The sequence below is a fragment of the Sinocyclocheilus anshuiensis genome, unplaced genomic scaffold, assembly GCF_001515605.1.
Source record: "Sinocyclocheilus anshuiensis isolate Anshui unplaced genomic scaffold, SAMN03320099.WGS_v1.1 scaffold285, whole genome shotgun sequence".
Taxonomy (NCBI): Eukaryota; Metazoa; Chordata; class Actinopteri; order Cypriniformes; family Cyprinidae; genus Sinocyclocheilus; species Sinocyclocheilus anshuiensis.
Window position 1 is genome coordinate 191830 of NW_015539825.1, and position 13209 is coordinate 205038.

A 13209-nucleotide genomic window follows, 5' to 3' on the forward strand; every position below is an offset into this window, starting at 1 on the left:
ACCGAAGGATACCACTGGTACGCTCTTTGAAGAGGGCCCAGCCCTCCTTTGGTGGCTCAACTGGTTGCGAAGCGCTAAAGGAGCTATGGTCCCCCGAGGGTTGGTTCCCTGAGGGGTTTGCCACCACTGTAACCCTCCGACCGCCCGTGTTACTGCCCGAAGTAGGCCACACTCCTGGCTGCCGCCAGGACGAACACTAGATCGCGGCAGAGGCAACGGAGCGTGGCCCGCAGCTCCGAGATGGTCATCTTCCCGCAATGGGAACATGACTCATCTGCGAACGCCACCTCAGCATGTTTAATGCCCAGACATGTGAGGCAGCGATCATGACCATCACCCGGCGCCAGGTAACGATCGCATTCAGAAACGCACAGGTGAAACGGCATCTTTAAAAAGACAATCCGTCGTCTTCACAAAGACACACCTGCTTATTGTACTCTTTTAGAGAAATTGGCTCTTTTAGGGAAATGCTCTTTTACGTGCTGAGACGCACAGGGGAAACGGCCGTTTGCAGCACGACAGGGGGTAGTGCAGCCTGAAGTGCGCAACCCATTCGACACAGGAACGACCACCGCTGAAGCGCCGTCCGCCAACACAAGAAGCTCCCTAGAGCGTGCTAGACTCGTCACACACGAAGCAGTTTGGTAGGAGTAGAACGATTTTATCGCTCGGCTCCGAAGTGAAAAGCTGGTATGCGTTGCACCGGCTGCCTTTTTATACTCACGCTGTGATCAGCGGCAGCCGTTGAACTCGTAGCTCACTGAAGACACTTGGATGGAGCAGAAACGTCTCTCGACGCGAGATCCCAATTCGTCGGTCACGGCATGACTCGTAGTGACCGACTGAAAGGGAACCATAGTTCACTGACAAGGTACACAAAGCCACGTTCATAATCGTGAAAATACCACATTTAATAACATGTTTTTACTCTAAACTCACTTCATAACATCAGTCGAGTGTTTGAAATAAATCCTTCTGTGAGATGATGTGGCTTCTCACACAGAATAAGGCACGCAACATATTTCATAGTTTTCTAAGCAGTGATAAAGGCTATGTCGATTAGCATTGCATTATTATATACTTTATTATAATAAAAAATATAATTAGACAAACTCAGATAAACCAGATATGTGACCCTGGACCACAAAACCAGTCTTAAGTCACTGGGGTATATGTGTAGCAATAGCCAAAAATACATTGTATGGGTCAAAATTATTGATTTTTATTTTTTGCCTTTATTATAATAAAAAATATAATAAGACGAACTCAGATAAACCATATTTTGTCGTAGTCATGTGTTTATTAGTCACGTTAAATTAATGAAAGCAGTTAAATCTTCTGTTTATTCAGCAACTGCTATAGGGATTTCCTGGATTTCTTTTGCGAGGCGTATTTGGAGTTTCTGCACGAGAGCACCCTCTGGCCTTCAGATGGAGATTTACTACTGATCACAGAACCGTGCTTCCCTGACAAGATGCGCATGACAATCGCAGCTTTTGCCTAATCTTGATTGCGGTTTAATTTCGATTAATCGTGCAGCCCTAGTTTTATGTCAGTAGAATGCCATTACGTCTGTTGTGCACACTTTCGCTATGTGTCAAGCTAATGGGGTTTTGTATTCTCTTGTTAATATTGTTTAGTTTTCATGGTGGATTTGGAAAAAAGTCTTCAAATAAACCAGTAGCAGGAGAACTGCTTGTGTCTGCGTATGCTTGGAGGGAGATACAGTGAAAACTCGATCTGTTCGAAGACACGAGTGGATGACGCAGCAAGTTTGTAGGACCAGCGGCCTTATTACGATGTGTACGCAGCGCATGGAGCGTCATCGCAGGATTAATAGATGAGCTGAAAACATGCAAACACACACATAAAGACATAAAAAGACGCATAACGTTATCGGGAACAACAGACTAAGTCATAAAGAACTTGAACATTTGAAGTGCCTTAAGAAGAAGATTTTATGGCTTGCTAAAGGAGTGTGTGTCCTGAATGTTTTGCCTAATTTACTTAATTTAATTGAAGTTTGTTATTTATAGACACATTTAAAGAGTCGTCAAACTTTCTATATTTCCAATTTAAAGTGTTTTGTAAGTAATGATAGAAGGCTATTTGCCAGTTGATATCAAAGTCTTTTGAAGTGTTGTATATATTGAGTGTATTTTGAAAGGTAACATTCAAGCTAAAATAAGCTGTTTTGCACATTTTAATTTCTTCTGCAATATTGTTATGGAAAACAACATTTGCTTTGTTTAAGCCTTAAAGTATTTACATTTAATTTATATTTACATTGCATTTGAAGTGTTAAAGGTTGATTTAGAGACCTTATTACCTATACATATTTTATGCTAACAAAATTGAGTCAATTTAAAGTAGTGATTCAAAATGGCAGAATCAAATGAGCCCACAATTCAGGTAAGGGACAGTGTTAGGGATAGTGCAAATTCCCAAGACCAGCCTGAAGAAGGTCAAGTGGGTGGTGCTAAAGCACAATAAAAAGAGGCACAGGATTCAAGAAGAAGTAAAAGAACCAGAACTCTAACAGAGAAGTGTAGAGAAATGCAAACTGCAAAAATAAAGTCACTTCAACAAAGGTTTAACTACATTTATGACCAGTGTTGGGGAAAGTTACTTTTAAAAGTAATGCATTACAATATTGCATTACTCCTCTCCTGATTTCTCTCAACATGGGGACAGGAGAGCTGTCAATAAATTGGGGGAAAAAAAGTAACTTGCGTTACTTATTTGAAAAAGTAACTCAGATATTCTCTTGTAAATTAAAAAGTAATGCGTTACTTTACTAGTTACTTGAAAAAAGTAATCTGATTACGTAACTTGTGTTACTTGTAATGCGTTACCCCCAACACTGTTTATGACAAATGGAAAATGTTAAATCTTCTAAGCGGACATTACCACAATCAACAGAGACTTTATCTGATGACCTGCTTAATGATATCATTGGTGATGTCATAGGACTTTCTGCAGATCTCCAGTGTGTTTATGATGAACTAAACAGAATCTCAACTCCAGATCAAGATACATGTCGAAAGTTAGAAATTTCTAACTTTGTTGTATCTAGAGCCTCAAGTAGACTGGATGGAAAGACTCCAGGAGGAGAAGAGCAAGGTTGGCCGGAAGCCGGCTCTCTCTTCAATTCAAGTCCATGTAAATCAGGTTCTGTCTCTTCTGTCTTGGAAGAGCTTCAGAACATTCAACTAGGTCTTCTGTGAAGTGACAAGAAGCTGCTGCTGATGCTGCTGCACGCCAAGCTGTTCTGGAAGTGTTACAAGAACAAAATAAAGAGCAACTGGAAATGCAGCTTCTAGAAGCACAAGTTAAAAAGAAGATGGCAGATCAAGAGGCAGTGGCCACAAAAAAAGCGTCCAAAAAGCAAAAGAGGTGACACGAAGAATACAGAGGGAGGAAGAGGAGGCCAAAATTAAAGCTCAACTGGAAGAAGAACATGCAATTCTACAAAAGACTCTTGAGGAAAAACGGAGAAAGATACAACATTTGTAAGAAGTGAAAGGTCTTAATCATTGAAAAAAAAAACACTATTATATTACTTTTGTTAAGTTTTGAATGGTCAGGTGGTGCATATTTATTACACAGCTTCGTAGAATACTTGATTTTGATTGGTCAGTTGTGGCATTCAGTGGTCAAATATTTCTAAATACTAACCTTCTTCAGCGTTATGACGCTATAAAATAATTTCTACTCAAATCAACTTTTCATGTTCATATATTTATTTATTTGGCAAGTAGCTGTGTAATACCTGAGAAAATGTATAGTTGACCAATCATTATTGCAAAATGATTTTGATTTTGCAGTAGTAACCAGCTGACTGTATATTATCTGTTACATAAACATTAGTCAGGGTGGATGCCATTGAACAGACTCATTCATGTCAAACTAATATGACATCCATCAATCAAGAGCAGGCCATGAACATCAACACCCTACATTTTTAATTACAGTTTGCTAAATATGTACTGTAATATGGACAGTTCCATCTTCTCCTTTTAGTTCCCATCCTCCATCTCCTGATGTCTGAGGAACTCTGTTTCCTTCCACATATTCAACATGTAACTTAGCATGTTTTCCATATGTGGACTATCATTCAGTGTCCCATCGTTCTGAGGCACTTTGCTTGGCTTCATGATGCTTTGAGTTTCAGTTTTTGGATCATCGCTTAGTTCCGTTGTCGCTCCAGGGTTGGGGTTGGTGACCATACCCAGGAAGAGAGGCATGTAAGAGGCATCATCCACCAGTGCGAAGATGAATGGCATGTTGACTGCAAAAGTAGGAACGGTGCGCACAAGAGTAACAGAGGTTGCAGCTGAAGCCTCGGCCCCCTCCTCGCTCAGCTCCATGCTTGAGGTATGTTGTACGCCTGAAACCACTATCGGGCCTGGTGAGATTCTGGATAAATCAGGCCCAGTAAACAGCAAGTCTAAACCTGAATGAAAGAGATGAGAATGTGTGCGACAGTTCTGTCTTACTGAATTATTAACTCTCACTTCACAAAAGCATTGATCGACTGCATGTTGACCAAAGGACATCCACTTATAAGGGCAGATTTCACCACATGATGGGATTCACAGCCACAAGTCATTTGAGAACATGTAGATATAAACTCTTTTTTAATCTTACCCATGCTTGTGAGTGCTTGTCGCATATCCTGCTGGTACTGTAATTTGAATTTAGGTAGTTTTACATGCATGGACTTCTCACTTTGAAAATGTTGATACATGTCTGATATGTTGAGCTTGGAAGCCGCGTTTGACAGATTTCCATGGGATGGCACTGGCATTACCACCAGAAGACTCATATTTCCTTGAAAAGGGAACCTTGCAACCTTAGGGCAGCATGGAAGAATATCAAACCAAATCAAAATTATCTACAGGCTTTTGGGTAAATGTAAATGTAAAATTATGATTAATTATAAACAGCTAGATTACCTGAGTACCGTCTTTTCTATCTATGAACATGCTAAGTGGATATTTGGATCCCATCATCATGTCCACTTTTACAGAGGTTTTTTTGTCAATGTAGAAAATATCCTTCACAGTGAACTTGGAATCAAAACGGGATTGCCACTCTCCTAAAAAGGGACGTTTATTTACTTAATTAATCATTTACTTATTTACAAAGATTTCCACAGCTTTATAAATTATGGGGTCAGCGAATAATAAAAGTATCCACTATATACAAAAGGAAATATATAAATTAAAACATCTGTTAAATTCTTGAAAATTATTTCACATGGTCTTTTAAAAAGTCAAATTTGATTGACTGTAAAATATCATGTGGTGTAACCATCTTTATTTTCAAATTCAAAATTTATTTTAAAATGTAATGATTGTACCGAGGGGGGCCTGAGTCAGTATGCTGTTCAGGTGTTAGGGGGGCCCAGAAACCATAGTGACACTTCTGGTACAAGAACAATTAAATCACCCAGACAATTTTTTTTTTACGTCTTCCAAAAAGTAATTAAAAAATTTAATTCTAAAATTAAAAACATCAAGGTAAAAAAAAACCTGAATACATGTGAGTGCAGACATCCTACTCATTATTTTCAAATAAATGTTTTTTGATGTGTTATTTTTCAAAGTAAAAAGGTTTTCTTATCTTCTCTAAGTTATGACAGCTGAAATGCAGACCAACCTTTAAAATGAATGGCGTTTATCAGCATTAGAACAACATTAGGTGGGAGACTGGACATAAAGTTGGTTATGTGACCTTTGGTGGCTTCCTCTACCCAATGATTGACTTCCTCAACGGAGGTTAGATGTGCAGGTTCGGATTTGTACAGGTTCAAAGCTCTGTCCACAAAGTCCTGGTTCACCCTAACATCTTCACAAAGAAAACAGCAACTACAAAATCTACAAAAAGCACAAGTAACCTCAACAAAACTAACATTTAACGTAAGTCAACAAATGGTTTGTCCTGAACCTCAAGCTCAAAAGGATCTTCCAGTTGTCAGGTTTACCGTGATCAAACAAAATGCCATGAGTTCCTTACCTGGTATGAGGTAGAGACGAGATGCCATCTTGACAGCCTTGGCAGTTAGTTGTTCTTGGAGACAGCTTAAGGTTTCATGAAAATTTGGCAGCTCTTTTGCTTGAAGGACTTCCAACAACTTCTCTTCTGTCTTGTTCCTTGCACCTAATGATTTAAAACGTATATACACATATACAAAAACTATATAACTGGTATATATTCACACTTCCGTATGATTAATTGCAGAACGCTCACCCAAAGCGAGCTCGGCAAGTGCAAGAGAAACACTGAGAGGAGATATGATTATGTTTGGTTGCTCAGACTTGGGCTGTATTTTTTCTAAAAGCGCCAATCCCAGTTTAGCCACTGCACCACCAACTGATCGCTGAGCCTCCAGGCTTAAGACATCATTGCAATTCACTTTGCCATCATCTGTTTCATTAGATGCCTGAAATAAGAGTGGCAGAAATTATCATAAAAAGACTGCCCTTTTTAGAAATGAGCTAGAGTGGTATTTTTGAAACAAACAACGTGGATGATCAAGATTTGGAGAAAAAAATGTAGTATCTCATAGTTTCTTACCAACAGTCCAACCCTAAAGAAACAGAGCATTATAAGCACTATAAGACAGTGCTTCATGTTCTTACTGTCAGCCTGGAACACATAAAACAGATCATATAATAGTACAGCTTCAAATATTTGTACAGATACTTATTTCATTATTGTCTTAATAATTAATAATTAAGGTGATGTTCCATGTTATTCTAAAGTATGACTTTAGAACACCATTATGTGTGATTTCAGCTTTTCACAAGGTATTGAGGGATAGCCAAATGTGTACAAAGGTAAAGATCTCATCCCCTACAATTTAAAGTAACCCACAAATTACTGTAAAAAGGTTTGGTAACACTTTAGAATAAGGTCTTATTTGTTACCATTTGTTAATGTATTAACTATATGGATAAACATTAACTAAATGTAATATATGTATATTTACATATATTAGTAGATTTTAGTTTATTATTACTTTATTATTATTTATTATTTTTGTCTTTTAACATTTAATAATCTTTGTCAGTGTTAGTATATAATGCATGTTAGTTCATTGTGCATTAACTAATGCTAACACATACACATTTTAATTATTTTTAAATGTATTAGTAAATATTAAATTAACACTAATACATGTTGTTATTGTTATTAGTTAATTATTGCTCATTAGTTAATGTTAACTAATATTAACAAATCAAAACTTATTGCAAAGTGTTACAAAATTTAACATGTACACAATTAAGTGATACAACTATATACCATGATTTATTTATTTATTTTGACGTAACAACATTCTGCATTGTGCATATGATTCTGCATTCCAGTAATTTCTTGTATATTTACAGATTAACTGTACAAAGTTGACATTTAGGTTTTCATCATGTATAGCGACGTGAATAAATTATGTGATCGCATTGTTATTATTTGATGGTTTATTTAGCTGCTTTTGTTTTTTATGCCAACATTTGCTACTAGTGTAATGTTTAGAGAGTTTCTTATGGCAGACTATGTTTTTATATATTTTTTTATGATTTATACTTTTTGACAGCCCATAAAAGTTCCTCAGAGACAACCCAATAGCACATATATACATCTATATAATATTAAAATATAAGATACTATTTTCATTTTGCTTGCAAAATTCAGAACTAACGTGTCAATGTTTGTTTCATTCTGTCAGTTGTCTTAGATATAGACTATAAATATCTTCATAAAATACAAAAATGTGTTTTCAAAAATACAGCACAAAAAAATCATACTACTACAATTTAAATGTTAAAGCTTTTAAATGTTGACACTTTTTTTGTAAATTCTAAAAGAAAAAAAAAATACTAATTTGAGATAATTTCATAAAATGTGTTATGCAAAAAAAAAAAATCCCCCCTCACATTTCCCATGGCTGTTGACTGTCCCAGCCTAGAAATGCAACAGATACAGAAGAGACAAAGATAAAAACAGATAAACTTACCTAACCAAAATTTTGACAATAAAGAGGTGATAAATACAGGGTGAGTGAATGATGTAGATCCAGAACAGATGACTAGAGTAGAATGCTCTCAGACACTGTGCTGTTGGTTAATGTTTCATCATCCACTGACTTGTGTCACCATTTAGTTTTAAATGTAAATATTAATATATGTGATCCAGGGTCAAGATGCCCAATGGATCACCACCAAAACAGATATTATTTAGGTTATCCAAAACTTTAATAAATGTGAAAAAGTACAAACAATAATTAAGTTGTTTGTTGTTCCAAGGACATAAACAATATTAAAATTAATAATATTTTCATTTACATGAAAAAGAATTAACAAACAAAATTAGGTATTGCACTGAATTACCTGTACATACCATGACCATGAACAATAAACTAATAAACAAAAATTATTTAATTATCAAAATTATATAAATAGACTCTCTGACTATCTAACTTTGATGAGCTTTGGTGTAATTATGCATATCTAATACTGTGAAGAGACAAACCATTTATTGCCAAGTTTCTAGGATGTTATTATATCCTGCTATAACAATTGTACTACTAGAATATATCATGTTTGAAAGTAGTTTCAAAAGCCTTAAATGGACTTTATTTGTCCAGTGTACCCTGTACTGTTCCAGCTCTCCACCTACGCAAAACCTTGAATCCTTACTCCCTCCCTTTAGACTCAATGCCCATCGTACTAATTCAAAATGAGGCCTCAACCTACAAAAAAAGTCAGTCATGGTTAATAAATTATTCTTAACTTTTAGTAGTTATATAAAGAATTGCAATTATCAATTTATGATCTAATATGAGATTTTCACAACTATATTACAATTTAAAACATATAGACCTAATATTATACTTTACCTAACTAAATAAGAGAATATCCTTGGCTAGCCTCTCTTATGATTTTTGTTATGATATTTGATGTGAAATGAACATTGTTGTCAAAAACAGGTCACTTTCAAAGCCCACCAAACAACAATAGTGGAACTAATGCCCAATAACACCGATAGCAGTAATGCTCAATAGCTGCATGATTTTGGGTAGATGCTTTAGAGCAGGGGTGCCCAAACTCGGTCCTGGAGGGCCAGTGTCCTGCAGAGTTTAGATCCAACCCCAATTAGACACACCTGAACCAGCTAATCAAGCTCTTACTAGGCATACTAGAAACCTCCAGGCAGGTGTGTTGAGGCAGGTTGGAGCTAAACTCTGCAGGACATCGGCCCACCAGGACCGAGTTTGGGCACCTCTGCTTTAGAGAGTATGTGTCATTGAAAATGTTATTCTCTATGTTTGACTCTAGGGGGAGCCACAGCTAAATAAATAGATGCGTGAAGACGTGGGAGCACGTGTCCAGAAGGCAGACTGCCCCTGTCTGCATACGGGTCTTTTAAGGTACATACATGCTTGTACACAAGTTATACCGTGGATTGGCTTGCAGTATTACATCGAGTGAGAATCATGGTATTCGTGTCTACCATCTTATCATCATAATCAGTTACACATACAAGAATTGGAACAGTAGTCTGTACAAGTCAAATAATTTTGATGCCACTCAAAGAAATTCAACAGGTAAAAAGCATTCTAAGAAATGCTGGTGTTCACCAGGTGTTCTCATCCTGCTCCAAAAATCTATTTGTCTGTAACATATAGGCTATATGTGTAAAACCTTTAAATTCTAGACTCCTCTTCTAGACTAGTTTAATAAAATACACCTTCTTAACTCCGAATTGTAAACAACTATTTCCTTTTTAAACTTTACTTTACTTTTTTTTCCTTTTGTTTCTTTTGCTGCAGTTGATACAAGATGCTGACACAATGTTGATACAAAATATTTTACATCTTACATTTATGTATTTGACAGATGATTTTATCCAACGATACTTACCTTGCAAGATATACGTTTCATCAGTTTATGCAACTACTAAAAATATATTGTAAATATATTGATAACATTTACAATAAGGTCCCATTAGTCAGCTTTAGTTAATGCTTAACATTTTAATAATGAGCAATAATTTGTTACACTATGTATTAACTAACATTACCTAACTGTTAACAAATGAAACCCTCCATTCATAGTAAATTCCCATTCATAGCAAATATATGAGAGTGGAGTAACATATCTAAAATTTACAATGGGGTTCCTCTTATGGTTCTACATAGCACCATTTGATAAAGGTGCTGTATAAAGACAGGTGCTATATAGCACTTAAATTGGTTCCCTTGTGATTACAAGCCAATTAACCACTTTTAACACCATTTTTGTTTAGAGTGTATTGTACAGTGTTACAAATACATTTTATATTATATACTAGAAACTTATTTTTTTTAATTTTGAGAATTCCAGGTACAGAGCAGCTGAACAAATTCTGACAAGAAGAATGAGCAAACAAACTGTGCAAATGATCAAAAAACATGTGCAACACTAACCCAAAAGAGACTTGGATTAGTGTTCTTTTTTTTGACATTACATTGTACTTTGTATTGTTTTGGGATTGTCTGTTTAATGTTTCACAATTCCATGCCGTAAAACTATAAAACATGAAGATGTCCTTGTTTTTCCTTTGTGACCATTGGGAAATAAATCAAAGCTGTCCAAAGTCAAGTTTAATCACTTCATAATCCCTTTATGACTGTTGTATTCAATCTGGTTATTGATTATTCTCTATTTTTTTTTATTGTTTTTACAGCCTATAGCAGCAGCAAAAAGTTCACCTGCAACACAAAACCATGGGTTCATCAGAATTTCCCACAAATTAGTGATGATTTAAGGAAACCTCATCCTCACCCTCACACAGAGAACTTTTGTTAGTCTCTCAGCAGGTCTGTGAGTCTGGCTCCCTGCTGGTTCTGTGTAGTTTCAGCAAAGGCTGCAGTGTGTACCCACTGTTTATCTCTCTGCCATTCAGCTACTCAGACAAGAGCTCATTCTTGTCTTCTCCTAGCTCTTCCCCATCCAATCTCACCTTAGTTCCTTCAGGCTGTGCTGGTCCCTTGTTTTTGAAGAACTTTGTGAGAACTTTTCTTGACATTTCTGTTAATGTTCATGTTCTTAACAAAAGTTATTATAAAGTGTTATCAAGAATCAAGGAATGTATAGGGAGGTCTCTGGGTTGACTGTGAGTCTAACTGAGGGTCCATGGGTCTGTAAAAGCTGGAAATCCTTGGACTAGAGGATAAATGAGGTCTCTAAATATCTTAAAGGTTAATAAGTATTTTTGAAGTTAAAAGGGTCATTTGACGTTGCTAAAAAGAACATTATTTTGTGTATTTGGTGTAATGCAATGTGTTTATGCGGTTTAAGGTAAAAAAAAAAATAATAATTTTCCACATACTGTACATTATTGTTGCTCCTCTAAGCCCCGCCTTTCTGAAATGCGTCGATTTTTCCAAAGTTTGTGTGAACATTTGGGCGGCGTTATGCAAATCTTCCCACATCGTGATGCAGACATGTGGGGGCATGTTTAAACGAGGCATTTTAGGAGGGCGTGGACCAGTCTTAACTTTTATAAAATATATCTCTTTGGGTTTGAGACTTTAGTCTTTGCAACTTTAGGGATCTTATCCATTCACGAACAGCTTGTAACACTCCAAAGAGAAAGGAAAACTTGAAATCACATCATATGACCCCTTTAAAACTTTGACCCTCATGAAAGTCATTGAATCATTTACATCCTGTATATAAATGTAGACTAATATATTTTTAAATGAGTAATTTGGACAATCCAAGACGACTGGGCTGCTCTATAAATTGTTTGTCAGTGGCCTATTATGAAAAAACCTAGATCGACATATGTGACTGCATTTCCAAAAAGCAAATACATTAAAGTGACAAGTAAGTATGCTGACAAATCTTTGGTGATGAAATTCACAGGTTAATATTTAATAACTGAAAATGGCAAGGTACAAATCTTGCACGCGCTTAATTATGCACTCCAATGTGTGCAGCGCTGAGTGCGAGTGAGTGAGTGTGTGGTGAGAGAGAGAAAGATAGTGACAGAGTGCGAACCCATGCACTGTCTACAGATCAGAACATACAAGTTTTGCGCAGTTTCCCCCCGTTTTGGACTTTTCTTTGTGAAGTTATCATAAGCCGAAAATGATGGTTTCACATATACTGAAACATGTATGGTGGATGAAAAATGGACTGATTCTCTTTTGTACCCCGTTTCTTCTCCTTCCTTTGCCACTTGTCATTGGAACAAAGGTAAGTCTAATTTTATGATGCATGTAAAGTGTTTTAAATAGGCAATAATTATGCTTAACTGAAAAGCAGAAGCTCCATAAATACTTTTACGAGTGTTGTGTCGTTCCCACAGGCCAGTGAGTGATTTGACACAGTCAAGTGTGTCTAAAACGTATCAAAGAGAGTCGAAAGAAACTCAGTTTAACTTTTTACGCATCTTTCGATGTTCTTTCAGACGGATTTCTCTGTATCTTGGAGATGAAGCATGGGTACGAGACCATGCGCGACACTGGGGCAACACATTCCTTCACCACAAACACACAATGCCCTATTTTTGTCTTAATCCTTTGTTGTCACAAATATCAAACAATGGTACCAAGTAATTATAAAACCAAAAATCGTCTAATATTTTATAGAAACAATATAATCAACCAACCTGATTCAGTTATCTAATAAATAATAATATATTTGATTGTTTTTACAAAAAAAAAAAACAATGGATGCAGGTGCCAGTCATCTAGATCAGTGTTTCCCAACCGGGGTGCCGTCTGTCGAGAGCAGGGGTGCCGTGTAAAAAAATAATTTTTTAAAGGGTTAGTTCACCCAAAAATGAAAATTAGACTGTGTTTTACTTACCCACGAAGCATCCTAGGTGTATATAACTTTCTTCTTTCAGACGAATCCAGTCGGAGTTATATTAAAAATTGTCCTGGCTATTCCAAGCTCTATCATTACAGTCAGCGGGTGATGCAGTTGAACAGTCCACAAGTCGTCAAATAAAGCACACACATTCATAATAAAACGTGCCTCACACCGCTCCGAGGGGTGAATAAAGTCCTCCTGTAGTGAATGCATGCATTTTTGTAAGAAAAATATCCATATTTCAAACTTAATAAACACTTTTCTCTCACTTCCGTTATCTGTCATATGCGGAAGCCGTTCCGGCGAATGACGCAGGGGAGTAACGATTCACTCGTTTTCT

At 36.5% G+C, this 13209-nt stretch overlaps 2 protein-coding genes across 3 annotated transcripts in view; one reads left to right on the forward strand and one right to left on the reverse strand.

Moving 5' to 3' along the window:
• Nucleotides 1-3725: 3725 nt before the first annotated feature.
• Nucleotides 3726-8125, reverse strand: LOC107684202 (alpha-2-antiplasmin-like). Its single transcript, XM_016480414.1, has 8 exons — nt 8021-8125; nt 6583-6654; nt 6256-6448; nt 6022-6165; nt 5665-5853; nt 4959-5101; nt 4651-4855; nt 3726-4456 (listed from the first exon to the last, which is right to left on the reverse strand). The coding sequence occupies exons 2-8, from the start codon at nt 6637-6639 to the stop codon at nt 4020-4022; spliced, it is 1368 nt and encodes a 455-aa protein (XP_016335900.1). The 5' UTR covers nt 6640-6654; nt 8021-8125; the 3' UTR covers nt 3726-4019.
• Nucleotides 8126-11994: 3869 nt separating this feature from the next.
• The window catches only part of LOC107684204 (solute carrier family 13 member 5-like), a 26615-nt gene continuing 25400 nt past the window's right edge, over nt 11995-13209 (forward strand). For both annotated transcript variants that reach the window (XM_016480415.1, XM_016480416.1), the window contains exon 1: nt 11995-12248. In XM_016480415.1, coding sequence (XP_016335901.1) covers nt 12141-12248 — 108 coding nt within the window. In that variant the 5' untranslated portion in view covers nt 11995-12140. The remainder of the gene's footprint in view (nt 12249-13209) is intronic.

What these genes read in the sequence shown, in the direction of transcription:
- LOC107684202 (XM_016480414.1), bottom strand. Translation starts at nt 6,639, where the DNA reads ATGAAGCACTGTCTTATAGTGCTTATAATGCTCTGTTTCTTTAGGGTT. An exon ending in ACTTGCCGAGCTCGCTTTGG is followed by an intron (nt 6,166 to 6,255) that starts GTGAGCGTTCTG and finishes TTAAATCATTAG; the next exon opens with GTGCAAGGAACAAGACAGAA. An exon ending in AAACGCCATTCATTTTAAAG is followed by an intron (nt 5,102 to 5,664) that starts GTTGGTCTGCAT and finishes GTCCCTTTTTAG; the next exon opens with GAGAGTGGCAATCCCGTTTT.